This window comes from Torulaspora globosa, chromosome 3 (genome assembly GCF_014133895.1).
Source record: "Torulaspora globosa chromosome 3, complete sequence".
Classification (NCBI taxonomy): Eukaryota; Fungi; Ascomycota; class Saccharomycetes; order Saccharomycetales; family Saccharomycetaceae; genus Torulaspora; species Torulaspora globosa.
The window spans coordinates 274,217-300,910 of record NC_050729.1 but is presented as its reverse complement, the minus strand read 5'-3'; the positions used below and the strand labels follow the sequence as shown (position 1 = coordinate 300,910).

At 45.3% G+C, this 26,694-nt stretch overlaps 13 protein-coding genes and 1 non-coding gene across 14 annotated transcripts; 8 read left to right on the top strand and 6 right to left on the bottom strand.

The window, feature by feature from the left end:
- Positions 1-178: 178 nt before the first annotated feature.
- Positions 179-709, top strand: AHP1 (thioredoxin peroxidase AHP1; the record flags this gene model as incomplete). The annotated part of the gene is made up of 1 exon (XM_037282766.1): positions 179-709. The coding sequence occupies one exon, from the start codon at positions 179-181 to the stop codon at positions 707-709; it is 531 nt and encodes a 176-aa protein (XP_037138661.1).
- A 547-nt stretch (positions 710-1,256) lies between these two features.
- Positions 1,257-1,655, bottom strand: CCW12 (Ccw12p; the record flags this gene model as incomplete). Its single annotated transcript, XM_037282765.1, has 1 exon — positions 1,257-1,655. One exon carries the CDS (start codon positions 1,653-1,655, stop codon positions 1,257-1,259), a length of 399 nt encoding a protein of 132 aa, XP_037138660.1.
- A 689-nt stretch (positions 1,656-2,344) lies between these two features.
- Positions 2,345-3,649, top strand: HOG1 (mitogen-activated protein kinase HOG1; the record flags this gene model as incomplete). Its single annotated transcript, XM_037282764.1, has 1 exon — positions 2,345-3,649. One exon carries the CDS (start codon positions 2,345-2,347, stop codon positions 3,647-3,649), a length of 1,305 nt encoding a protein of 434 aa, XP_037138659.1.
- A 161-nt stretch (positions 3,650-3,810) lies between these two features.
- Positions 3,811-8,361, bottom strand: YCF1 (ATP-binding cassette glutathione S-conjugate transporter YCF1; the record flags this gene model as incomplete). The annotated part of the gene is made up of 1 exon (XM_037282763.1): positions 3,811-8,361. The coding sequence occupies one exon, from the start codon at positions 8,359-8,361 to the stop codon at positions 3,811-3,813; it is 4,551 nt and encodes a 1,516-aa protein (XP_037138658.1).
- Positions 8,362-8,669: 308 nt separating this feature from the next.
- HG536_0Ctrna1R lies at positions 8,670-8,742 on the top strand. Its single transcript has one exon. It is a non-coding gene; the product is annotated as a tRNA-Arg (tRNA).
- Positions 8,743-8,874: 132 nt separating this feature from the next.
- RGP1 (Rgp1p) lies at positions 8,875-10,791 on the top strand (the record flags this gene model as incomplete). Its single annotated transcript, XM_037282762.1, has 1 exon — positions 8,875-10,791. One exon carries the CDS (start codon positions 8,875-8,877, stop codon positions 10,789-10,791), a length of 1,917 nt encoding a protein of 638 aa, XP_037138657.1.
- A 784-nt stretch (positions 10,792-11,575) lies between these two features.
- Positions 11,576-13,426, bottom strand: AVL9 (Avl9p; the record flags this gene model as incomplete). The annotated part of the gene is made up of 1 exon (XM_037282761.1): positions 11,576-13,426. The coding sequence occupies one exon, from the start codon at positions 13,424-13,426 to the stop codon at positions 11,576-11,578; it is 1,851 nt and encodes a 616-aa protein (XP_037138656.1).
- An 832-nt stretch (positions 13,427-14,258) lies between these two features.
- Positions 14,259-16,493, top strand: HPR1 (Hpr1p; the record flags this gene model as incomplete). The annotated part of the gene is made up of 1 exon (XM_037282760.1): positions 14,259-16,493. One exon carries the CDS (start codon positions 14,259-14,261, stop codon positions 16,491-16,493), a length of 2,235 nt encoding a protein of 744 aa, XP_037138655.1.
- Positions 16,494-16,645: 152 nt separating this feature from the next.
- Positions 16,646-18,832, bottom strand: HG536_0C01470 (uncharacterized protein; the record flags this gene model as incomplete). The annotated part of the gene is made up of 1 exon (XM_037282759.1): positions 16,646-18,832. One exon carries the CDS (start codon positions 18,830-18,832, stop codon positions 16,646-16,648), a length of 2,187 nt encoding a protein of 728 aa, XP_037138654.1.
- Positions 18,833-19,044: 212 nt separating this feature from the next.
- On the top strand, positions 19,045-21,534 carry CFT2 (cleavage polyadenylation factor subunit CFT2; the record flags this gene model as incomplete). The annotated part of the gene is made up of 1 exon (XM_037282758.1): positions 19,045-21,534. One exon carries the CDS (start codon positions 19,045-19,047, stop codon positions 21,532-21,534), a length of 2,490 nt encoding a protein of 829 aa, XP_037138653.1.
- Positions 21,535-21,720: 186 nt separating this feature from the next.
- Positions 21,721-23,148, top strand: MSL5 (mRNA splicing protein MSL5; the record flags this gene model as incomplete). The annotated part of the gene is made up of 1 exon (XM_037282757.1): positions 21,721-23,148. One exon carries the CDS (start codon positions 21,721-21,723, stop codon positions 23,146-23,148), a length of 1,428 nt encoding a protein of 475 aa, XP_037138652.1.
- Positions 23,149-23,252: 104 nt separating this feature from the next.
- On the bottom strand, positions 23,253-25,292 carry CLF1 (Clf1p; the record flags this gene model as incomplete). The annotated part of the gene is made up of 1 exon (XM_037282756.1): positions 23,253-25,292. One exon carries the CDS (start codon positions 25,290-25,292, stop codon positions 23,253-23,255), a length of 2,040 nt encoding a protein of 679 aa, XP_037138651.1.
- Positions 25,293-25,569: 277 nt separating this feature from the next.
- RUB1 (NEDD8 family protein RUB1) lies at positions 25,570-25,867 on the bottom strand (the record flags this gene model as incomplete). The annotated part of the gene is made up of 2 exons (XM_037282755.1): positions 25,570-25,654; positions 25,719-25,867. The coding sequence occupies 2 exons, from the start codon at positions 25,865-25,867 to the stop codon at positions 25,570-25,572; spliced, it is 234 nt and encodes a 77-aa protein (XP_037138650.1).
- Positions 25,868-26,008: 141 nt separating this feature from the next.
- On the top strand, positions 26,009-26,692 carry MTQ2 (S-adenosylmethionine-dependent methyltransferase; the record flags this gene model as incomplete). The annotated part of the gene is made up of 1 exon (XM_037282754.1): positions 26,009-26,692. One exon carries the CDS (start codon positions 26,009-26,011, stop codon positions 26,690-26,692), a length of 684 nt encoding a protein of 227 aa, XP_037138649.1.
- Between the last annotated feature and the right edge of the window lie 2 nt (positions 26,693-26,694).

Genomic DNA, 26,694 nt, shown 5'->3' with positions numbered 1-26,694 from the left:
AAGCGTCTTTTTCACCTGTAAGCGTAAATCCCAATTTCGCCCACCCTTATGACGTCGGGTGTCCCTCCCGATCAAAAAAAAGGTATATAAGCAGCCAGGATAGCTGGGAAAAGAGCAGAAACAGTGGCAACCAAGGGAACGCAATCCAATCCAATACTAATCCAATTCAACAAACGCAATGTCTGACCTATTGAACAAGCCACTACCAACTGGTGATTTGAAATTCCAGTGGATCGACATCGATGAGCAGGATCCAAACCAGGAGTCGTGTAAGATGCCACAGACCGAGGAATGGTCCAAGTTCATCGCCCAGAACAAGACCGTGGTGCTTACCGGGGCGCCAGCTGCGTTCTCGCCAACCTGTTCCATTAACCACATCCCAGATTACGTGAGCTACCTGGGCGAGCTGGTCAAGGACAAGAAGGTCGACCAGGTGGTTGTCGTCACCGTCGACAACCCGTTCGCAAACCAGGCGTGGGCCAAGTCGCTGGGCGTCAAGAACACCGCCCACATCAAGTTCGCCTCCGACGCGGGCGCCAAACTGGTCAGGAAGCTGGGCCTCGAGCTGCCTGTCGGCGACGACGTCTACTGGTCCGGCAGATGGGCTGCCGTGGTCAAGAACGGCGTCGTCACCTACGTCGGCAAGGAGAAGAACCCTGCCACGGACGTGACCGTCTCCTCCGTTGAAAGCGTTCTGGCCCACTTGTAAACACAACTGTCTAGCTACATACGAACCAATTTCTCAATCGTTTGCCTCCGCGCCTGCGGTTATGCTACGCTGGGACAAAGTGTGCGTTTCTGACTGCGACTGAATGACTAGCAAGCGCCAACAGTTGTTGAGATAGCTAAACCTTCAGATATCGGTTTCAGTCATTTGGACCTCTTGCTAGGGAAGAGTCGCTTGCAGTTTAGAACCCTACTTCTTGAAGTATATTATAACGAACTAGAAACATTCAGATCTTATACAAATTATACATTTCATAGACCTTGAATTTATCTGGAAACAAAATCAATTAATTGTTCGTTGTGATACAAATCCGAATTTCTTGCAAAAAACAGGGCTTGGGCGGTCCCAAGGAACAGAAACCCATCTTCTATTTCGAAAATCCGCATTACGATTCTCTTGTGTATTAATTAAAAACCCCAGTGAAAATGTTTCAAAAAAATGCCTCCGCTGCATCTAGCAACCTCGACAACTCTAAAACGTGTGCATGTTGTGATAAAAAAGATGATCCAAAAGATTCAAATCAGCTAACTTACAACAACAAAGCAGCGGCACCAGCGAACAAAGCACCAGCAGCTGGCAAAGCCTTGGCAGCAGCACCAGTGAAAGAGCTGACACTGTGGGTAGAAGAAGCAGTACCAGTGGTTAGGGTGGTGTTAGCAGCTGGGGCAGCAGAGGTAGATGGAGCCGTGGTTGAGTGGGTGGTTGGCAATGGGCAGAAGGTAGTGATCTCAGTGACAACGTTGCTGATGGTGACAGTAGCAGTGGAAACCAAAGCTGGAGAAACAGTCTCGGAACAGACGTGAGACTCACAGGAAGTGATGGTGACCAAAGTAGTCTCCTGCTTGGTAGCAGTGGCAGTGGTGACGTTAGAAGCGGCAGAGGCCACAGCAGCGACAGCAGCAACAGAAGCGACGGTAGAGAATTGCATTTCTAATTGAGTTTGTTCGAAAGGGAATAAGCGAATGACAGAAGATTAATTTCTTGATTCTTCTGAATTAAAAATGATAGGAACAGGAGGAAAAATCTAATCTCTCAAACCTGCATCTTGCGCGTTTATATAGGAAATCTTTTGCCACCGGACCTGTGAAACCCCCCTTTCCTTTCTCTTCTCCTCCTCTCGAAACAACCAGCAACATGCAAAAATTTCTCTCCTCCGCAGGGGGTTCTGAGGGACACGCCACCTCGCGGGTCCATCGCAAGGAAACCTCGAATTACCGCGCGAGGCGCCCAGAGATCTCGCGCAGCGGCCAAACGCGACGCAGGATCCCAGATTTCTCGTCCGGGTCTAGGCCCGCATGGCCAGGTGTTATTTTTAGTCTTTATTCGAATATGGAAATAGGGAAACAAAGGCTGGTCACGTCTGGCGTCCATTCGAGCCCGGGAGGCGGTAAGAAATCGATTTGATTATTTTTTTAAGATTTGCAGATATGACGTATACTAGGCTACCCGCACTTTGAAGAATCTAATGCGCCGTCTTTACCTCCTTCCTGGAGTGTGGTCGAGACAGCGGAACGATAGAGAGGTAGGGAAGAACCGTTTGGATAGGCTCGGTCGTGAGAGATAAGTTGCGTTAGCGGGGCAGTGTGACTCTTTTTGTTCACGGAGTTCAATTGGGTGATGGCTACACATGAAGAGTTTATCAGAACACAAGTGTTTGGTACGGTGTTCGAGATCACAAACCGTTACACGGATTTGAATCCCGTCGGGATGGGGGCATTTGGTCTCGTTTGCTCGGCCACGGACACTCTGGCTCAGCAGCCGGTGGCGATCAAAAAAATCATGAAGCCCTTCTCGACAGCAGTGCTGGCAAAAAGGACATATCGGGAGTTGAAACTGTTGAAACATCTAAGACACGAGAACCTGATCTGTCTGCAGGACATATTCTTGAGTCCGTTGGAAGATATTTATTTTGTCACCGAGCTACAGGGCACTGATTTACATCGGCTGTTACAGACAAGGCCCTTGGAAAAACAGTTTGTTCAGTACTTCCTATACCAGATTTTGCGTGGATTGAAATATGTTCACTCGGCAGGGGTGATCCACAGGGATTTGAAGCCAAGCAACATTTTGATAAACGAAAACTGTGACCTAAAGATATGCGATTTTGGGCTCGCCAGGATTCAGGATCCTCAGATGACTGGGTATGTCTCGACACGGTACTACAGGGCGCCGGAGATCATGTTGACGTGGCAGAAATACGACGTAGAGGTCGACATCTGGTCGGCAGGCTGTATCTTTGCAGAGATGACCGAAGGTAAGCCTTTATTCCCAGGCAAGGATCACGTGCATCAGTTCTCTATCATTACCGATTTGCTTGGTTCACCGCCAGAGGACGTTATCAATACCATTTGTTCCGAGAATACGCTCAAGTTTGTCACTTCGCTGCCTCACAGGGACCCGGTTCCTTTCCACGATCGGTTCAAGACTGTGGAGCCGGATGCGGTGGATCTATTGGAGAAAATGCTGGTCTTCGATCCAAAGAAGAGAATCACTGCAGCAGATGCCCTGGTACACCCATATCTGGCACCATACCATGATCCGACTGATGAACCAGTGGCAGACGCTAAGTTCGATTGGCATTTCAACGACGCAGATCTGCCAGTGGACACTTGGCGCGTGATGATGTACTCCGAGATTTTGGACTTCCACAAGATCGGCGGTGGCGACGGTCAGATCGACACCTCTGCTACGTTCGATGACCAGGTGGCAGCAGCCACTGCCGCTGCCGCTCAGGCGGCTGCCACCGCTCAAGCACAAGCTAGAGCGAATGGCTCTACTCGGCCGTTGAACGGCAGCAGGAATGGAAACGCAAATTCAAATGTTAATTCAAATGCAAGCTTGAAGGCTGCTCGGGACGCTGCCAACGACACAATCACGAACTATGGTAACCAGGCGATTCATTATGCCAATGAGTTTCAATAGTGATTTTTTCTTGTTTACTTTGTGGTTTATCTTAATTATCTACGTACTCTTTGTAAATCTCGTCAACAAAACATAAAGTTTACTTCGAACAAGGTCACCGTATATTTTGCAGAAGAAATATGATGTCAGAAAATCTTGAAGGCTGATTATAGTATAAACATCTATTGATTGGTTAAACCAGCCTCATTACATAACGAGAAAAACAATGATTCTCGGTTCTCCAGCAGTTTTGCTGGAGTATCAAATTCACAAACCCTTCCAGCATCCAACACCAGAATTCGGTCACTGTCCATGATTGTATTCAATCTGTGGGCAATCGTTAGGATTGTCCTGTCTTTAAAAGCCGTACGGATTGTTTGTTGAATTAGCTTATCGGTTTCAACATCCACAGCCGCAGTGGCTTCGTCGAGGACTAAGACTTTCGAAGGTATTAGTAGTGCTCGAGCCAAACACATGAGCTGCCTTTGTCCAACACTGAAATTACTTCCGCCCTCGTTTAAGTTAGTCATCAGGCCATCTTTACTCATGCTCAAAACATGGTCCTTTAAGTGTGACAATTCAAGCACTCTCCAGATTTGTTCGTCCGTATACTGGTTCGTGGGATCGATGTTCTCTCGAATTGTACCCTCGAAAACTTGACTGTCCTGAGGAATAATTGAAAGTTTGTGTCTCAAATCAAACAGGCCGATCTCATTGATTGCGATGCCATCAATGACTATGCGGCCTTCGGCCGCTTCGATCATTCTGAACAATGAAAGCGTCAATGATGACTTACCTGCACCTGTTCTTCCAACAATACCAATCTTCTCACGAGGTTTGATATGTAAATTGATATCCTTCAGTACCAAGTTCATCTCCGGTCTGTACCTTGTCGAATAGTGCTCGAACTTGATATCTCCTTTATCAGGCCATTCTTCAGGGGGTCTGTGACCTTCAATCATTAGTGGTGCCTCGCTCTTGATCTCCGAGTATTCCTTGATTCTCTCAACGGACACAATATTGGTCTCCACTTCGACGGTCATTCTAACAATCCAGTTTAGTGATTGGGTAATCTGCAAAGCGTAACTTAATGATAAGCCAATCATACCTGGGGTCAACGTACCCTGTTTTAACCTTAAAATAGACAAAGATGCAGCACCGAAAATAATTATCGTTCCAATAAATTCTAATCTGAACGCCAACCAACGGTTAGCGTTCACAGAAGGGTAAAATGCACTCATATTGTTATCAATGCGAGACTGGTTTATATGAACGAATCTCTTCTGCTGATTATAGCCACGGATAGTGGATAATCCTCCTAAACTTTCTTGGAAATGTGCATAGATAGGTGACTTGGTCACTGAATCCAGACGACGGAGTTCTCTTGATGTCCTCAAGTAATACTGTTGATAATAGAGGTAGAGCCAGCTCATTGGTAATATAATGAAGGTAAATTGCCAGGTAGTGAAACAGATTACTATGATAGTGAAGGAAACTTTAGTGACATTAACGAAAAATTGAGAAAACGTTCTTCCGAGAAGCTCATCCACCTTGTAGATGTCATTCGAAAACCTATTCAAGATGCGGCCTATTGGCGTTGTCTCAAAAAAGATCATTGGTGCCCTCAGCACCGAGTTGGTCATTACCGCGTGTAAATGACGGGAACCACGAATAGTGCAGAAAACCCAGAGAACAACCGTTTGAATCAAAGTCGATAAAGCCGAGCTGACACCAAGCGCAAGATAGATGCCCAGGTAACGGCCAATATGCGGATTACTTCCATATCTTGAATTGACCTCAGACCAATGCTTCAACCAGACATTTCCCATAACTGAGAGGAACATCGACAGGACAATGAAGAACAGAAATATAAACACGTTTCTTGGGTTACAAGCTTTCGCATATTCCCAGTAGATTTCCCATTTCACTTTTCCTTGCTCTCTATGTTCCCTGGTAGCCGAGTTCTCGTCGTCATCAAAATCTATACTAACTAAAGTCGCATCACTGGCCCTCCTCAAACTTTCAGCGGAGTCTGAATCGAAATTAATATTATTGACTTTCTGTAATCCTTCAAGCTCTTCCTTCACTGGCACACTAGGTACGCTCACAGAACTAGAGGTTTTCGACACATCGTCAGACGTATTCTTCTTTCCGAATTCCTTAACTAGTTTCGCTAATGGTGTATCGAGATCATTTGAAACATCATCATATGAGCCATGTTGAATTATTTCACCATTTTCAATTAGTGTGACGGAATCCGCAACTGCTAGAACTGATATTTTGTTGGTAGTCAACAATTTAGTTTTGCTCTTCAACAGGCCGTTAGGACCCAAGATGTGTTCAATCAAATGCTTTGAAACGTGTTCATCAACCGCAGCGAGGGGATCATCCAACAAATAAGTATCTGCTCTTGCATAGGTGGCTCTGGCAAGAGAGAGACGAGCTTTTTGACCACCAGAAAGAGAGATACCCTTTTCACCGACCATAGTCTCATCACCATCAGGCAAAATATCAAGGTCAATCGTCAGCGCGCAGGCTTTGATTGTCAAATCGTAGAAATGAGGGTCATATTTATGACCGAAGAGAATATTTTCCTTAACAGTTCCGTTCATGATCCAAGGAACTTGACTAACATAGGCAATCCTACCATGGACGGCAGCAGAACCTTTTACTCGATAAAGGTCACCCAAGAGACTCTGAATCAAGGCACTTTTACCACTACCAACCTTACCAACAACACAGGCCAATTCACCTTTCTTGACCTCCAAATTGATGTTCTTCAACGCGACCCTGTACTCAGGCTTACGTTTCCATAGGAAAGTAGCGTCGTCAGATAGTTTAATGGCTACTTCATTTGCGTTGCCCACCTTGGGCAAATGGTGCACAGCGTCCTTTTGCAGCTCCTCGTTCATCAGGAATGCCGTTAATCTTGTGATCGAGACTGACGCTTCGATGAAAGCGGTCAAAACCATAGGAACGACGTTTAGTGGGAACGACAACAGGTTAAACAGAGTCAAAGCTGGGAAAACGAGGTCAGTTGTCAAGGGTCTCTTCTCGGTGAAAACGAACACGGCAAAGGTTGAACATGATACTAAGAAGGGCACAATGTTGAACTGGAACATTGTCATAGCCATGTACACACCCATCTTGGTTAAGTTCTTCAGTTCTTTATCATTCCTAACATGTTCAAGTTTTTTCTTGTAAGGAGCTTCCCAAGAGTACAGTTTCAAGGACTTAATATTGTTGAGTATCTCGCTGATGAGTCTCGTCCTCTCATCCTTATTTTTCATTTGAATCTTTTGTAGTTTTTTCTGAATTCTCATGAGCAGGGAATTCAATGGCATCATAATCAATAGGATAATTACACCAACCCACATTGATCTGCCTAGAAGTTTGTAAAGGGAGATAAGGCATAACAAGATTTGGAATGGACCTGACCAAATTAAATGACACCATTGCGTCAAATCCTGCAGTCTTTGAACGTCGACACTCATCAAATTCACTATATCGCCGGTCGATGACGTATCTGCTGCTTCGTTCGACAAAACCAAGGCCTTTTTATAAATAACAGAGGTCAACGCACTCTTGATGTTCATACCACTGTTGAATGAATTGAGGAAATATTGGTGCAAAATAGAAGTTTGGATGAAACTAACTGCAAACATGGCAATTGAAATCATGAACCCTCTTACAATTGGCAATTTCTGGACATGTTTGCCAATCACGTCGAAACCTTGTGCCAACGATGACCCTGCTTGCTTTCTCTCTTCGTTGTAGTCAGTGACAAATTTGATCAAGATTCTTAGCAATTGTGGTTGCGTAAACGCTAATATATCGAACCCAACTTTAAAAATGGCAGCAACCAGCAATTTCGAGCGGAAAGTGACCCACAGAGTCCAAGTCAACGATGGCTTGGATCTACATTTTACCTGATCCTGCCAGTTATTTACAAATTTCTCCGACAGCTCAGCACTACCGAAACTTTCCGGAAGTTTGTAAAGATCCGTCTCTACCAAGTATTTCTGGTATCCAGTCCTCATGAGATCTGTCATCCATGAAAACGAGATTCTTGAGAACACGTTAGCGGAGTCATACGGATTCTCCTTTCTGCGGGAAACTCGTTCACTAATAACTTGATAAGGCATGAGGTGCTTCCTTGGCAGAGCTTCTAGCAGCAACACCAGGAACGCATTGATACTCTGAAATAACGCCAACACAAACATGCCGTGACCCAACGGCCAAACGCCCTCATAAGAGTGCCGAATGAGAAAGTTTATCGTCTTGCTAGAATATCCAATTGTTAACCATAGCCAGTAGAACAGTAGAACAGTATTGGAAACTTTGCACCTGTAGTATTCCACGTAATGTAATGCAAACGCAACCAATAGGGAGATGAGAGTCAGAAAATATTGACTGCGAGCTGCTACATCATTCTCTTCGAGTCTAAATGACTTGAAAGCGGCCAAAACAAGGAAAACGAACTGGAGGACCACCAATGATAGTCTCGACACAAGAATCCAGTCTGTTCTATATTTCCAACCGGGATGCTTCTTTCGACAGAGCTTGGCCAGATTAGTCAAACCAAACACAAATCCAAACAAGGCAGCACCATTCAGAACAACTCCATCAATGAAGCATCGGCTCAAATCGCCATAAAATGTGATGGGTCCAAAACCTTCTGGCGATTTACAAAGCTTACAAATCCAGCCCTCCAATGGCAAAGACTCGTCCATACTAGCTTTCACAAGGACCACCTGAGCTTAATATCTGTAATCGACCTGTCGATGTCTTTTTCTCCCTCGTCTCTTATATAAGCACAAGATTGTCACGGTCGAGGAAACGTTATTACTAAGATCATGAAAAATTAGCATGAATCTTCGGGTATTAAATAGCCTTTGAAAAGCTGCTTCTCCCCATAACCTTCAGCACCAGGTTACGCGGTGGGTTGCATTGATATCAGCATTGCCTCTTTGTATGCATTTGAAGAAGCCTAGACCACTGCTTATAAACCTTTTTTTACCTTCACTTTCACAAAATCTTGTTCCTCGTGGCCCAATGGTCACGGCGTCTGGCTACGAACCAGAAGATTCCAGGTTCGAGTCCTGGCGGGGAAGATTAATTTTTTTTCAACATCTCAATAATAATAACCAGTACCAAGCTTCCGAGTAGCTATAGAAGCTGTGTAAGCCTCTCCGATCGGCGGAATCTGTTGGTCGTGAAGGGGATTTGGCCCAGAACGTGGTGAAATGCATGGTCGAAGAATTGACTCGTTTTTAATCACGGACAACTTGCGACTAGAGATTATTCATGAGTCGAACCCTTATTACGCTGGAGAGCCTATTTCTTTGGTAGTCAGAATTAAACATCTGGGAACACAGGATGAATTGACAAGTCTCAAGAATGGTATCAAGAAGCTGCACCAGAAAATCCAGACGAGTGAGCCGGATAGCCTCCGAGAGGAACAAAAAGCTACTTGGTCAATGAAATCACTGCTGGATGCGTTCAAGGGAGGTCAGCAAGAGGACGGGGATGTGTCGCAGGCCGAGAAAGAGGTCGACGAACGACTGCAGGAGCTCATCTCAAAGCAGCTGCAGTTCCATAAACCGCTGGAGCTCATGTCTGGCTATTGTCAAATAAGCGGTGTTTTCCAGTTCGATCCAGAGATTATAGACGAGTCCAAGATGAAGAATGTGGGCTCAAAGATGGTTGGAATCAGCGATGTGTTAAAGCAGGAAAATGGATCGGATGTCTCTGCTTTCAACGGATCAGATAGCTCTTTGGCAAAGTACTACAATTCCAAACATAACCCGTTGGCCGTTGGAACCGGCTCCGTGGTTGATGAACATGCAGGGTTAAGCGGTGAAGGGAATGCAGTATTTGCCTTGGGCCATATGGCTGGCGGCGTAGAATATGGCAGCGTACCAATTTTTCTCATCCCTCAAACACTATTATTTTCAGAGATAACTTTAGAACCTGGGAAAATGAAATCATATAGGTTCAAGTCTGCCTGCCTACCTCGAGATCTGGCGCCATCCTATAATATTTCCAAGAACTTCGCAGTTTCCTATAATCTTGAATTCGGCGTGAGTCGGTTAATCCACGGAGAAATTAAACAGCATGTCATCCGGGTACCGATTACTTTGGCGCCTTATATCAGCAGTTCAGGCTGCCAACTCACTTCGAGCCTAGATCACCCGCCATCGATATTTGAACCAGCAGATGTTAAGGAAATAAAGCAGAAGCCGCACGCACAAAAGAGGTCCTCTACCACATCTCTAGGTCACATCAGCCGAAGATCTTCCACGTTTATGACGACTCAAGCAAAGAATAATGATACGGGAGGAGCCATACGAAATTTCGTCAGTTTGGTAGAATCAAACGAAGATGGTTTTGAAAATATAGATGATCTAGTCGATTCCCAGATCGAAAAGCAGTTCGGGGAGGACAAAGGCGCCAGTGATGAGCTATCGAATAGTTTTAACGATCAATCTGATGAAAGTCTACGGCACTACATAAGCAAACGAGCCGAGCTAGTGCAGAATAACGTTTCCCGATTGGTTTCCTTGTTTGGCAAGGGAGAAACTGGACCTGAAGTGAACTCCAAATCTGATGAAATTCCACAGTTGACCAATTTGCAAAAATCTTATCAAATAAATTGGAATGGACAGCCAATTACAAAGTTACTTCTGTCGAAACCTTTTTTCACAACTTCGCAGGATATTGATCTCGTCCTAGAGCTGGACTCGAGCTTATCTTCAATGCATAAGGTTAGTGCTGTGAATGTATCGCTTGAGTCATATGAACTAATTAATCGAAACTACGCTGCGGACGCCAACGCCTTGACCAAACCACGGGGTCATCAAATATATGAGTGCCGCACAATTTGCTTCGACGAATGTAGGCGAGTTCCGTTGAAGCTACTAATCCCACGAAACCCGACGCATCAAGTACCGAGTCAGTTCAAGACTGATATTTTTCAGTTCAAATGGATGCTCACATTGAGATTCGTCCTTATCCCAAGATCAGAGACTTATTTGGAACGATTCTATGAAGATGCCAAGGGGACTTTATTACATGCGAAAGAGACTATAGAAGGTGAAAGTTTCTTATGTCACATACCTCTTATCATTCTGCCCACCGCTCATACTTTCGGCGGTTGGTAAGCTACGACAGCCAAAGATGGAGCTCATAATAAAACGGATTCGTGACAACAAGATTCAACAACCAGCTCTTCTCCATCTGATCTAAACTTCAGTGCTTAATGACTCTTGAGTGGCAAAGAATTAAGGACGATGTTTTGATGGTGGCAACTCTTTGCGGAATCAACAATCGGCATGAGATATCATAATCTTACAAAATGATGGCACTTTAATAGATCACAAATATTCAGATAGAATTCGCTAGGGACTGATACCGAATATCCTTGTATACCCAAGAGGAAGAGAAGAAGACCAACGGAGGTGATTCATACTCATTAATATTTGTCGCACCACCAAATAATTGGCAGGATTTACTGGCGGCCTGCGTGCGAACTAAAGCTCATTTTGAACAAGAACCAAAAATGTCATATTTAAGCGATATACTCTGTAAAATGTCATTATTTGCCTTGGCACATGCTAGCGATTCTTATAGACATGGACACGGACATGGTGGATTGCGATAATACAGGAACAAACGGCTATAAATGGAGCAACGCAGTACACTGCACCAGTAAGGTCGACGAAGTGTGGACGAGACGTGATGTTAATTGCAAATGAACTGCGATTTTTGAAGGCGTTCAGATGTACAATGGTTACTATATACACAGAGCATTTTTCCCGTATCCCTAGTTACTAACCGACGATAGCACCAGTCTACGCTAGGCAGGCATCAATAACAAACGCCTGGGACCGAACTTGTCGCCAAGTCATCGATAAAAAGGACCATCCCTATTTATCATCCAGTTTATCACGCCGGGTGATCATTACCGCCAGGGTTAATGCTTATACTGCTGTCCTTACGCGACTTCTCGAAGTCGCTATCTTCAGTATCATAATCATACTCCTCCTCCTGTGCACTGTTATAGTGCAAACCCAAGCCAACCAATGCACTTCCGATGGCTTCTACAGTTGAATTGCCATTATTTAGGTGTTGAGTAGCCTTCACAACGTCCTCCTCCTTTTTCTTAACCTTTCTCTTTGTGTTAAAGTAATCTTTCCATGACGACCAAAAATTTTGGTCCTTGTCTCCAGCACCAGGCCCCTTCAAAGTTTCCTTGTTAACCGATTCTAGTAATGAATCAGATCGTTGCTTAGTGCCTTGAGCATCACTGTCCTTATTAACATCTAGACCACTCTTCTTGAAATTCTGGAATGTCGCGGCTAACTTCTGCTGCAAAATTGTGATAGTATCAGGACCGCTGTATGGATGCTTTGGAGAAAAGACATCAAATATCCTGTCGTCTGTGTAATTTCGGAACAAGCCATAATTCTTGGTTTGGGTCCACTTGGATACCCAGGCGCTATTAAACGGCTGCATGGGGTTAGACCGTACCAGTTCTTCGGGTATCGACTGCACAGCCATACTATCGTCCGAATAGGTGGCCAGATACTCACTCAATTTCGCACTTGAAAGCATCCCAGTTAAATATTCTTCGAATTGCCAGCGTATAAAGTCTTCGCTTCCTTCGAACTGCGAGTTCTTTGGAGTATAGAGATCATTCTGATTCCAGCTTTGCGAAACCAGCGCATGAATCGAATCAATCCACCTTTTATCATGAGATGTCAAATGTAGAATGGGATGCAATGATTTATCAATGATTTCTAACGTGCAGGCGTCGACGTCCACGAAAAGATGGCACAGTTCCGTTTTTTGCTCGACAAGCAGCGAATTGGAACTGCCCATGACAAAGAATTGCGTATGTTTTGATTTGATGTCATCCATCTGTTGCAATGGCGTATAGGGAGAGAATAGACCCCCTTTCTCGAATATTCGTAATGGAAACCCTATAAACTTCAGGACCGACTGTCGATCACTGGATTTGAACGAATCTGCCACGCAGAGGGCTTCTCGAGATGCCAGTAATTGCGGGCTGCCGCTACTTTGAAGACTTGATAGCAGGTTCGGTATGAGGCTTATAAGTCCAAACTGCAGGTTGCACAGCGCTTCAACGTTGTTACCGTAGAATATAATCTGTTTCTCCAGTAACATAGCCTTCAGCAGTACCAGAACGTCTTTCCCAAAATCAAAAATGATCTTACGCAATGACAGGCCGACGTAAAGTTGCCCGTCCTGAGGGTTATTGGGCAGGTTCCTGAACATAGACACCAAATTCTCGTGAAGCGAACTTATTATGCTCCTATCGGAAAAATCTCGCTGAAGAAAGAATGCGTTGGTCACCAAGCTGAGTTTATCCTTTATCTGACCGAATATGGGTTGTCTTGAAATGACCACGATTGCCTTCTGGACTGTTGATCTCGTAATATCATCATCTTTCTGAATCAAGTCGTCGCTACGAATTTGTCTCGAGCATGAAATAGCAAAATAGGTCGTGTAATCTTCCAATTCATCTTCTGGCAACTCACAAGCCCCATTTTCGGGACTGCATCTCTTCTTTTCATTGAACAGCAGCGTAAAATACGTAAACGTCTCCTGGAAAGAATGCGAGCCGTCAGGAAGAGCCTGGAACGGCAAGTTAGGCCACAGAGTCGACTCGTCCGCACCCTCTGGCGAGCTACACCAGTATTCAGTTTCCGGTCCTCTTGTATGATGGAAATCAACCAAACAAACCCCGACAATGACTGGATTCTCCTCGTCCATCTCGCCTAACCAGCAATCTGATAAAGATCCTTCAATGAGCAATCCTGCCAACACAGTTGATCATACAGCAAGACCTATTTCGACTGTTCAACTGCCGCCAAATAACGACTGTACAACTCCAAACATTCCTCTCATGTCGCGCGCTCAAGAGTCCCAAGACAGAGGAACCAAGGAGCAGAATGGCTCAGCTTAGCCTGATCCAGCTGCTTCGATGTGCTGTGAGCTCGACTACGAAGGGAAGGCAGGCGGAGCCGTAAGCCAGAGCCACCTTTGCCGGCTCAAACAAGACGTTTCGGATCTACAATGAATGGGCAAGATCAAGAAAGATCCTTATTGCCGGTATTACTATGATTGACTGCTCCCAGGGAAGCAGCAAGATCCCGACGAGGTGCCAGCAAACTGTCAGAGGTGTAAAATTGCCGGCCTGAATCATGTACAACAGCCATTTCGACTACGTCTTCGCTGGGAACGTTATACTGCTGCGGCAAGAAGACGCCAGAGCGGTTGGATGTCAAGACCCAATTGCCAGCTTGCAGCTGGCGGACGTTCGCTCGCTTGCTGTCCGACGAGACGATTATGTGATGCGTTTAGCGAGGAAGCCACTGAATGCTCATCCGGCAGCAAGGCTGATACCGGCTACTCGACCTCGAGCAAGATCTGCTGGGGGCTGAGCTCTGATCAAGCTGGTCAAGAAGCTATCTGGGCTTTAAGCTCATCACCTTCAACGTACTAAGTGAAGTTTCTTCTAAGAATGCTGATAGGTATGATTACAATCCTTAGGACGGAAGCTTAGTGAAGGGATTAGGTTGCGAATATCCAGGTTTCTGTGCTCATGGAGAAGTTTGAAGCACTTGTCCAAACATGTGTTGATTTTGTCCTTCCATCTTTCAAGCAATTGGCTCGGCGAGCAGACAATATACTGGACGAACCTCTTGAGGAAAGTTCATTCGCAGCCGAGGTAGTGCAGCTAAAATGGCCGGCAATTCAAAGTGGTGAGATTGCGGAGACAAACCTGGACGCTTTTATTTTACTGGTGGCAACGAGAGGGATATCTGATACATTAACTCTGGAGAGTGACCATGACGAAGCGACACTGAGGAATGGCATCCTGGTCGCAGCCGTTGTCCTTGACTTTTGCTTTCATTCGCGGAAATATAGGCAAAACCCTTCGACGTGGTCTAATTCGTATTTTGGGCTCTTTTCCTCGGTTGTAGATAGTTTGAGCTGGCCAAGAGGGCTGTTGGAGTTCTGGCCATACGCAGAGTCTCGTATCGAGTGGTTCAAGATGTGCAACAGTATAGATGTCGTGCCTGTTGGAACGTCCAACTTAGTCAGCTATAAGCAGCCCTTGTACGATAAGTTGAGATATTGGAATGAACTATTGACAACAGTGCAGAACAATAGCTACCTGAACACACCACTTCACTACGAAATGAAGTTCAAATTAGAAAAGTTTCTGTCTGAGCTTCTTCCGATATCCGAAGAGTCCAACTTCAACAGGTCCGCCATGTTTTCGACCAAATTGAGCTCTGGAAACCCTTGGAATAAGACTATAAACAGCAGTACCAGGTCAGATTCGTCGTCAGAAAATGTCTTTGCCACGGACTTCAACTATGTTTACAGCAATTTGATTTCAAATCCCTTGGAATTCATTTATAAACCGCTAGAATTCAAGATCGACTTAGATAAAACGCTTAGTGCCCTGTTGGATGCAATCTTTGAGGTTGAAGAGGATTTTCACAAAAAAATCGACATATCACGCAAGACCGTTTCAAGCATTAATGAGAAACTCAACTATGACTTTCCGCCGGATTTCGAGCTATCGGAATCCAGGGTCCCAAACTATATCGCCATTTCTGAGAAATTTAACAGAGAAAGACAAACATACTGGACAGGCTTTGTTGGTTTGAAAGTGTCGCTCTCTTCTCTACTTCAACCTACGCCTTTCGATATGTCCATGTCACATCCACCTATGTTGTATGATCAGATAATGGAACCTGAAAATGACTATTTCCGGAAACAGTTCATACTTCAAATATGCTTCACTATGAACCTGATTCGTCAAATAGTCACCTCATCCGATGTCGAAAACTATTACAAGAGTTGTTATCAAAAAGAGAGACCCTCGCGAAGTATAAAGTTCGACAGCTTAAATGAAGCGAATCACAAGAAGACAATATCACTTTGTGATCACATACTGAACAACTACATCAGCAAGTTTTATCACCAGAGAGATCCCCTCTTTGCCTCCATCATTGAGAAAGTACTGAAAGCGGACGAGGAATTCTTGAAGTCAAAGATGGATGGATTCAAAAGCTTTCATTCGTTTGTTATCCCTCAGGAGGCCATCGAGGGCCGCAGTATAGATTATTCATTCAAGAAATTTGGATTTGTGCCACTTGGCAATAAATCCATCAATAACGTTTGGAAAATTAAGACAGGACTCGATCAGATAGAGACATGTCCCAACAATGCTAAGGATTTCTTCGAAGACTTGCGCAGTAACTTGACCTCCAGTGAAGAACAGGCTCGCCCGAGAGATATCATCAAAGACTGGCAAACTTTGCGACGCCTCAGGTCGCAATATCTCTTTGATTTTAACAAAGTTAACGAAGAGATCGGTATAAATGGCTTGTTTAGCATGTCTCCGATCGTTGCTAACAATTTGAAGAAGAGAAAAGCCATTGACATCATGCTGGAGCGATTGAAGGAGCCACATTTGCGGAAACTTGAGGCTGCACGAAAGTTCAGCTCGGAGAGACTGAAAAGGAAAAGAGAGCAGGAGGCAGAACATGAACATGCTACGCTCAAACAGCGCAAATTGGATGAAAGCGAGATTGGCCCGACTGATCTGACACAGGAAGAAATGGAAAATTCGCAAAATTCTGGTCAACAAACGCCAGAACTGCCTATAAAGCATCAGAAGGACCAAGCTCAGTGGAACGATGAACAATTACCGAAAGATAGCAATGAGCAAACTGACCTTGCGAAAGAGGGCAGTGAGCTAGCTAATCTTTCTGATAGACCACAGTCCGCTATAGAATCACCGAAGTTGCAGTCTACATGATGCAGCGTGCAGTAGAGTCAATTGTTGGACTATGAGCTAACTGGAGATTCCAGATGTAATGTTACCGATTTCAGCTGTTGCGCTTGTTGCCTGCAACACAGGCGACCAGTCATCTTAGGGCTAAATAACTATATAATGAACGAGGGTACGGCTTAAAAACCATTTTTTACTTCAATATCATACTCAATTTCATCAAAGCATAGCAGAATTGAAACCGTCAAGCCCGTGTTTGGCTGATCTGTAAGCACAGGTATTTTGCATCCCTTGTAACCCAGATACGCCTGCATATCTGTTGAGAGTTTCAATCGCTGCTCAACAGTCACAACAAAAGTAAGATTAGTAAGATCGACAACTGCCTGAAATTTATCAATGACCATCATCGGCAGCCTAATGTCATAGGGAAATTTGAGAACTTCAATAATGCGAGGTACGAGGATGGGTATGATGGAATCAAAATCGCCGACTTGATTATGTACATCTTGATCTCGAACTAGGACTCGCAAAAATGGAATGCGGTTGGATTCTAGATTTTTCCAAGAGAATAATGAAGATTCCAAAGCGTCTAAATTCGTTGTGAAGACCGCTGGAGAGCACTTTGAGAACTCGAAAATTACGGTATCTCCGTCAAAAGGATTATCGCTAGATGCCGGAACCACCGGATCAAAATTCGAGGAACTTATCGACGAGGCTCTTCGGGTGCGAGAGCCATTGAGAAAGACAATGGCGCTCTGTCTTCTAGCGGATTCATTCGTAAGACCCGCAAGACTATTCCTTCTGAACTCTGAGGGCGAGACTGCATAACAGATCTCACCGGTTGCGTCTGCGTCGAAATAGAGACTATTCATCTTAGCGTGCGACGACGCTAAAGCTGTATCAACTGGAGATGTCCTGGACACGCAAGAAGATTCAGTAACCGCATTTCTTGAACTGATCTCGATGAGTTGAAAATGTCTCAAAGGAGGGACCCTGAAGACAATATAGTCGTCTTCCAATTCTAAGTTGAGTCCCTTGCCCGAGCTTGAAGCCAAAGACTCCGACAGAGCATTCTCATCAAGAGTTATCATCAGGCACTCTCTGGGTTCTAGATTTGGCAGTATAAGCTTTTGAAGCAGATAGCATTGCCAGATGATGTTCAACTCCAACGAGATCGTGTTAAAGTTCAAGTTGCTCGTCTCAAATATGCGCGATGCAGGAAATTCCATGAACCGCGTTTGTGGATTTAGTATTCTCAGTCTGTCAATGCCCGGCGGTGATGATGTCAACCAGCGCAACTGATCATCTGATGTCAAAGTAACAGCGAGTTCGCCTGGACTCCAGCCAGCAGATAGCATATCATCCCAGGGTATTGTACATGATCCACAAGCGAGCTCATCTAGCGATGAGAAATTGCAATTGTGAAATCGAACCAAATGGCTCACTGCATCACTAAGCTTGAGTTTGAGTGATTTCAATCGGGGAAAGTAGAGGCCATGGAATTGGGGATCTTCCGATCGTAGAGATGGTACGAGTGTGAGCTCTTTACCGACGGCGCTGCCGTCAAGCGCGGAGTAGTGGCACCCACTTACATAGTGCGTCAAAGTAATTGAATCACAGCGTGGTAACCGATAAAGCGTATCTTGATACTTTATGGGGTATTTCATAGACTCTATCGCCTTCAGGTTGGGACATTGGGAGAAGAAGCCCGATGATGCTTCATCGTATGCCACAAAATTTAGCTGTTTGATTGTAAGCGGCTCCTGGGAAATAAGCTGATGCTGGCTGCTCTGTACATCCAGCGAGTATATGCTCTTGAGGTTGTAAAGATACGTTCTCTCAAAAAGCGTGTTCAAGTCACAAACCTCATCCACGCTAGCCTTCCCGTTTCCTAGCACATGTAATTCACACAATCTGATCTTGTCCTGATACAATGACAGCTCACGGAAGTACAGCTTGCTCAGAAAGTTAAGAGAGTTGCTGTAGACTATGCAAAGACTTGTCCCAGCCGCACTGAACCGCGCAATATCGTTTAGAATACTGGCTAGAACATCATTATAGCTTCTGTCCGAGTGAATCACAACTAGTAGTCTAGAGAAATTGACGACGAACTGCTTCAATTTCTCGTATTCTAGATGATCCGTCTCGAAGTGCAGAGTGTTCCCCTCAACCATAAGAACTTGATAATCGAGAACCAACTTTGTTTCATCGGACTCTTTCGTACCATCATCCAAGACTATCAATCCCAGCTGTTTTGTAATCAAATCTCTATAATGGCGACTGATGTTGGACCAGGCTATTGAAGTTCTGCAACTGTCCAGGCCCTGAGACACAATAAGATCAATCAATTCGCTGGGAAACCGCATCAAAACTCAAAACGACAACTAGAAGCACATTAGACCTGGGAAATAGCCATACCACGGCCGCTTTCTTCACTTTCAGCTATATGTATAAGAGCGTTTTCCTTACAAAGTTCCAGTAGTTACCGTGAGTTGAAGACGATAAAGCTTAACTTAACGGTAAGGTTTACGGTTCAGAACGACTTATCAGTGTACTTGCTCGGTGTTAGCTGCTTCAGATGACCTATACAGTCAACTGCTGTGATGATGGTTCCAGAGAGTCTGTTGGGACGATAGTGCGGTTCGACAATGTCACCATATTGATAGATCCTGGCTGGAGCAGTCCAGATGTTTCCTACGAGGATAGCATGAAGTATTGGTCTGGCGTGATTTCCGAAGTTGACTTAATCCTTCTCTCGCAGCCATCTGTCGAATCTCTGGGAGCCTATGCTGCGCTTTACTATAATTTCCTAGCACACTTCATCTCCAGGATCGAAGTTTACGCTACGCTGCCTGTAACCAACCTTGGCAGAGTTACTACAATAGAATCCTACGTGGCCAGGGGCTTGATCGGTCCATACAAGTCAAATCGCATCGAACTTGGGGATGTCGAAAAGGCTTTCGATCACATACAAGCTTTGAAATACTCTCAGCTTGCAGATCTGCGATCTAAGTACGATGGTCTCACATTGGTAGCCTACAGCGCGGGAGTGAGCCCAGGTGGCTCTATCTGGTGTATCTGCACCTACTTCGAGAAACTGGTTTACGCGCTTCGCTGGAATCATACAAGAAGTACTATTCTGAACAGTTCATCACTGCTGGATCAAGGTGGTAAGCCCTTGTCGGCTTTGATGAGACCGTCAGCATTTATAACTAAATTGGATCGGTTCGGTTCTCCGAAACCTCATGGAAAACGTGTCAAGCTGTTCAAAGATTCTCTCAAAAGTATTTTAAGTTCCAACGGTTCTGCCATGATACCTGTTGAGATTGGCGGGAACTTCTTAGATTTGTTCGTACTAGTCCATGACTTTCTTTACGAGTGCTCGAGGAGTAGGCTATACACGCAAGTCCCGGTGCTGCTAATATCATATTCTCGAGGAAGAGCTTTGACTTATGCGAGGTCAATGCTCGAATGGCTGTCCGCATCATTACTGAAAATCTGGGAAGCTAGAGACAACAGATCCCCCTTTGATTTGGGAGGCAGATTTCATGTTGTTACACCAGAAGAGTTAAGCAAGTATCCAGGGCCTAAAATTTGCTTCGTCTCGCAAGTAAATTTGCTGATTGACGAGGTAATCACCAAGCTGTGTCAAGCGGAAAGAGCTACAATAATTCTAACGTCAGTCGGCGACAAAGGTGTGAGAACCATATCGGTGCTGCTTCGGCGCTGGAATTTGGCTCGAGCGCAACATGCATTTGAGGAAGGGAAATGCCTTAATTTTTCAGAGTCGATGAGTTTAAGAGCAGTCCAATTGAAGCCTATGGCTGATAACGAGCTGGAAGAATATTCCAATGAAGTCATCAGGCGCCGAAGCAGTCGGGAAGAGCTGGAAGCATCGTTACAGCAGGAAGCGAAGCTTGGTGAAAAATCCATGGGAGGATTTAATATGGAAGACAGTCAAGGTAAAAATGTCGGCATTGATGACGAGGACGATGAAGACGAAGATAACCTGCTGAGTATCCTGAAAGAGAAGGACTCAAGCACTGCTGTTCAAAGCGCTGTAGAAATTCCCGTTGATTTCGTTGTTCAACCAGGCTCTCATCCGAAACATCAAATGTTCCCCTTCCAGCCAGCCAGGATAAAGACTGATGACTACGGCACCTTTGTCGACTTTACTTCTCTATTTTCAAGCGACGACAGTAACTTGAACGGTAAAAACGACTCTGCAATTGAAGGACTCGAAGAAGATGAGGATCCATACGATCTTTCTGAGGAACGTCGAGAACCTCTGAAAAAGCCCCGCAGAGAAACCAAGAGAGCAAGAGGTAAAAGTGGTGCCGAATCGTTCGACAACATCGATTATCTAAACCCACTGCAGAACCCTGTAAACCGTACTGAGTCAACAACCACAGTCACGGTTAAATGCTCACTGATTTTCATCAACCTCGAAAGTCTAGCCGACCAGAGGTCTACGTCCGTGATCCTACCTGCGTTAAAGCCCAGGAAGGCACTACTTTTGGGTCCTCAAGAAGCTCAAAATGCTCAGTCTGTCGCCACTTTACAGAAAAGAGACGTTGATGTCATTGAGATGCCACTGAACAAGCCCATAGAATTCGTTACCTCCATCAAATCCATAGACATATCCGTGGATCCCGAGCTCGACTCGTTATTGAAGTGGCAGAGAATCGGTGACAACTACACGGTGGCGCACGTAATAGGACGACTGGTCAAGGAAAAAGTACAAGCGAACAAAGCTGAAGTTACGAAGCCCCAAAGCAAGCGCAACCAAAATTCCAGGACTAAACTGATACTAAAACCGCTGCAATCCTCCTTCAAAGCTCATACCGGTGGTTCCCTATCCATCGGTGACATTCGGCTCGCCGATCTGAAAAGGAGGCTCACAGACCAGCACCATCGAGCCGAGTTCAAGGGAGAAGGTACTTTGGTAGTCGATGGGCAGGTCGCAGTCCGTAAAATCAGTGACAGCGAGACGATTGTCGACGGTAGCCCATCCGAGCTATTTTACAGCGTCAAGAATGCTATCACGGAGATGCTGGCAAAGATATGATATTCACTATGCTCCTACCAAAAGATGAGAATGCACAGACCTAAATAACATGGTGACACACTTCAGTTTGACTATATCTATAATACTATATAGCTTATTATAGTATTAATGTCACGGATGACGAAGGGCTTGCAAATCGATCTATACTAGAGATGAGCTAGACTACACATCAAATGCTATCATAATATGGTAGAGACCTCAGAAAGCCGGATGTCTGATCAGAATACGACCCGTGGTCGACAGCTGAATTACGCGAATGAAAGTCTCTGGGAAAAGCGGCGGGAAGAAAGAGGCTTTGAGGGTTACAACCCGCTTCCGGTTAAGATTAATGGATCGCTTACTCTAGAGCAAATGACCGCATACCAGACAATGTTTCGAATTCAGGAAATAACTGCCACACTGCGTTCCAATAATTTTGAACCTCCAAGTAGGAGAAATAGATCGCCTTCGCCACCGCCAGCTTACGATGCTAGAGGCAAGAGGATTAACACCCGTGAACAACGTTACAAGAGGAAGTTAGAGGAGGAGAGACACAGGTTGGTCGAAATAGCACTTAAAATGATACCGCACTTTGTGGCTCCGGAAGGGTACAAGAGACCAGTCAAATTTCAGGACAAGTATTACATACCGACTGAGGCGTACCCTGAAATAAACTTTGTAGGCTTGCTGTTGGGGCCTCGTGGCAACACCCTCAAGAAACTGCAAGAGGAATCGGGTTGCAAGATCGCCATCAGAGGTCGCGGATCTGTGAAGGAGGGAAAAAACGCGAACGATCTCCCAAGAGGCGCAATGAACTTCTCTGACCCGTTGCACTGTCTCATTATAGCAGACTCCGAGGATAAAATTCAAAGAGGCATCAAAGGGTGTGAAAGCATCATTTGCAAAGCTGTTACATCGCCTGAGGGACAGAACGACTTAAAGAGGGGACAATTGAGAGAACTCGCGGAGTTGAATGGTACTTTAAGAGAAGATAACAGGCCCTGCCCCATCTGTGGACTACAGGGACACAAGAGATATGAATGTCCTAACAAAGAAACCTTTGCACAGAAAATTACTTGCAGAAGATGTGGACAGCATGGCCATGCCACGATAGATTGCATAATGACGGTACAGCCTCAGCCGGTTCAGGAGTCAAGATATGGCGGATACCCTGGCAATCCGAGATATGCTGCGGCCTGGCAAGAGCAGGGTCTTCGAAACGACTACCAGCAGCAGGTTGGCGTCAGCAGTTACCGATCGCGTCAAGCTCGTGGAACTCACGAGCCGGAGACGGCGTACAGTGCTCCTCATACCACACAGAAGTCTTACGATTATCCAATGGAGAAAGTGGATTCCGTTTTGAGCCCACCGGGACTGAACACAACTGAATCAGCAGGGGTTGATTGGGGAATTCCAGGCATGTCGTCGTCCTCGCTGCCTGCGGCTTCATCTGACAAGTCTGACATTGGGCGGATGCCACCTGGGATGGACGCCTCGCCTTCCGGCGGACTTCCTGGGCTAGAATCGCTACCGACCGTTCCGGGATTGAGTGGTCCTCCTGGACTTCCAGGCTTTGGGGGAAATGAAGCTGGATCTCGGCTTAACAATGGCATAGAAGGACCCCCAGGGTTGTGAACTAAATCAGGACCGGGCAAGAAATAGTATGTATTCAAAATTTTTTGATGTTTTTGGAAATACTAATCATCTGAGAGCATTGGTTCACCGTCAGTTCTCTGCGCTCACCGTTGTGCCTCATCCCACTTCTTTGCAAACGCGAGAAGTTTGGAGACATTTGGAGCCTTCTCCTTACCATTTTCATCTTCTGGAAAAACGTAGATCTTTTTCTCGATGCCATCAGCGGTTAGTCTTGTCGTAACCTGTGGCATTCGCTTCAACACCGCTTCGTGTTCTTCCACCGTTCCGTTAATGTCTTCGAAGTCTTTGTAGGCTTCCAAAATTGCGATTCTACCTTCGTGGTTGCCCTTTTGTTTGAAGTGCTTAAGAGCTCTTTCAAATACTTTTCTTGAACGTGAATAATTCTCAGCGGCAGGCTTGAACTCGACATCTTCATCTCCCTGTTCTGCGGCCTCTTGAAGAGAAGTAAGTTGCTCATCAGATGGGACTGAACTTTCGTAATGTGCATAATTAATCCAGGTCGCTGGTGAGTCTCCATCAAGCTCGACATAACGTTCATGGAGGTTACGGGCTATTGTAAATTCTTGTTCGTCCGTTTCAAATGCAATCGCTCGCTGCATTAAAGTCTGCCTTGATCTTTGGGAAAGATCTAATTCAGCGCTTTTGCTGATTGCCAGATCATAAATAGCTCTGCATCTTTGTTCATCTCCCAAGTTCTCCTCTAATTCTGCGTAGCTGATCCAAGTACTCACATTGGATGAGTCAAACTCCAAATATTTTTCGTAAAGCTTTCGTACTCTGTCGAACTGTTTCAGCTTTATTTCGAGCTCGATATATCTTTTGAAAGTCTTAGGCTTGGGACACATGCCTATTGACCTGCCCAATATTTTCCTAGCTTTGCTTACATCCCCTTGTCTGATTTCGAATTCGGCGTACATTAGCCATATTTTAGAGAACGTAAAATGCTTATGCGGAATCACATTATCGATTAGCCTCTTATAAAGCATTCTTGTGCGCTCTATATCGCAGACTTCTAGTTCAGAAAATAGCAGTAACCTCATCCATAGCAGGATATATTGTTTCCAACCTATATTTTTACTCAAAGTCTGTGGCTCATTAGCATGGACTGATTTCTCGAGGCTGTTTGACAACTCACTTCTGAAATGCTCCTCAATAATATTCAAGTACAACCACCATGTATCGAAATCCCTTGGATTTTCCCGCAAACGGTCTTCATAACGTCTCCTTCTCTTGACAATGACGTTTTCTTCTGCAGACGTAAAACTGCCAAACGTTTTCTCGAAATTCAGCATACTATCCTTAAGAGCCTGGCTTTGTGGCCATTTTTGGATGGAGATTGCGTATAGTGATCTAGCACGTTCAAACTCTCGCTCAGACGATTCCCAGGTCGCAAAAGAGATAACGAGTTCGATCAGTTCATCCGTTCGTTCGTAGATTTGGAACGAAAGCAAGGTATCCACAGCCAACTCATAAACTTTCCTGACAGAATTGACATCACCATGCGTAGTCTCGAAACGCACCCATTTTAACCACGTAGCAGCCGAAGGATGAACCAAGACGTATCGTGCGAACACTTCCCTCGCATTTTCCCATCTCTCCTGCCGCATTTCAAAGTCAACAAAGCTATCCCAGGCATTTGCGTTGGGTTCCAGCGATATCCACTTTGTGAACAATGATCGTACTATGTCGAAGTTCCCCAGCGACTCTTCCATCAATAGATACTTGTACCAGAACTTGTCCACGCGCGGAAGGAGGTTAACAGCCCTATCAAGCAGGTTTCTCGCATGGTTAATGAACTTGAGCTTCACCTCTGCATCGATATATCTGACCCAGAGCGGGACATAACCACCATCAACGAGCAGTCCTCTCTCGAATACCGACCTGGCGCGTCGGATATCGTGCTGTTCTATTTCAAACTGGGCATACCGGATCCACTGGCCCATGTCCAACCGATTACGCTTCAAATACGTCTCATATTCGCTTCTTTTCCTCCGCTGGTATTCGTGCAGTTCCTCCAAGTCGAGGATATCGACCTTGGTACTGGGCTTGACAATCTTTCTCTTCTCATAAACCTCCTTCAGAATCTGCTCTGCTGAAATCTGCTCCACAGCCTCATCCTCCATGGCTTTACACCTCAGTCTCACCCTTCTTTGCCTTCCTTGAGATGTAAGCTAAGTGATGGTCTTCAAGCATCAAAGACTTCAGTCTTACAAAGCCAACTCTACTGAAACGACAGAGACTATATATGAAAAGTATAAGAATCCAAGCCTTGCAGCTGCTTAAAGGTCCCAATGGAGTTCCCAGCTGGCAGCTCGTAATCAGCTCTTGCATGTGTATTGTCTTCGGACGCAAACGCTGGGCAACACTCTTGAGATGTCCCTGAAAGTCTAGAAAAGCAGCTCAATGGCCACCTCGTAACGTCAGAACCAGGTGCAGAACCATGCCGTCGAGCAGCTTGGCCGCTCCGATCGTTTGCTGGTCGTCTCTTCATCACAAGGAATCGTTAGTAAGATCGGCTTCAGCACCCTAAAGCTTATGCTGGAACATACATTTGCTTGCCCTGGAAGATCAGTCTCTGCTGCGATGGCGGAATACCTTCCTTCTCTTCTAAGAGCTCCTTTATATGGTAAACTGGATCTTCACTTTTCAGCTCAACAGCGATCTCTTTACCGGTCAGGGTCTTTACCTTGATGATCATTTCTATGGGGTCTCTACCTTCAGTTGAGTGGCTATCTGATGCCTTTCCATCTTCAAGATGTAAGGCGTACTAAGCAAGAGACTTACGAAGTCATCGCTTCCGACTGGTCACTAATGGTGGGAATGCGAGACAGGATCGATTATGCTACCGACGCCCTACGTGAAATGCGATTATGAGACGGTTTATGAGCCCTCTGAAGATAGCTTTCTGCTGCTAGACTGCCTGGAGCATGAGCAAGAGTACTTAGCGTCGAGATTCCGAGATGGGCTGTCGGTTGTATGTGAACTGGGACCCGGATCTGGCATAGTTACTACGTTTATGATGCAAAATGGCATACCGGCAAGAGGTAGCTCAATGTACTTCGCTGTCGATATCAGTCCTTGGGCTCTTGAAGCTACAGACGACACGGTAAGGCGTAACAAATGCCACGGAACGTATCTGGATGCTGTCCAATGTGACCTGGCGTCCTGTTTGAAGCCGAGAGAAGTAGACCTGCTAGTGTTCAATCCTCCCTACGTTCCGGCTGAGCATGTGCCAGAGATTCCGAACGCTGCAGATGACCACTCGACATGGCTTGATCTGGCTCTGCTGGGTGGTGAAAATGGCATGGTGATTACCGAAAAGCTGCTTCTGCAGCTTGAGACAGTCCTGTCCAAGAAGGGCGTGGCATATATCTTGTTCTGCGCCAGAAATCGTCCAGAGGAAGTCGCAAACAGGATGAAAGCGACATACAGTTGGGATGTGGAGCTCATTATCCATAGGAAAGCAGGATGGGAGGTCCTTAGCGTCTACAGATTCAGTAGAAAGACCGCCAATCATTCTTAAAA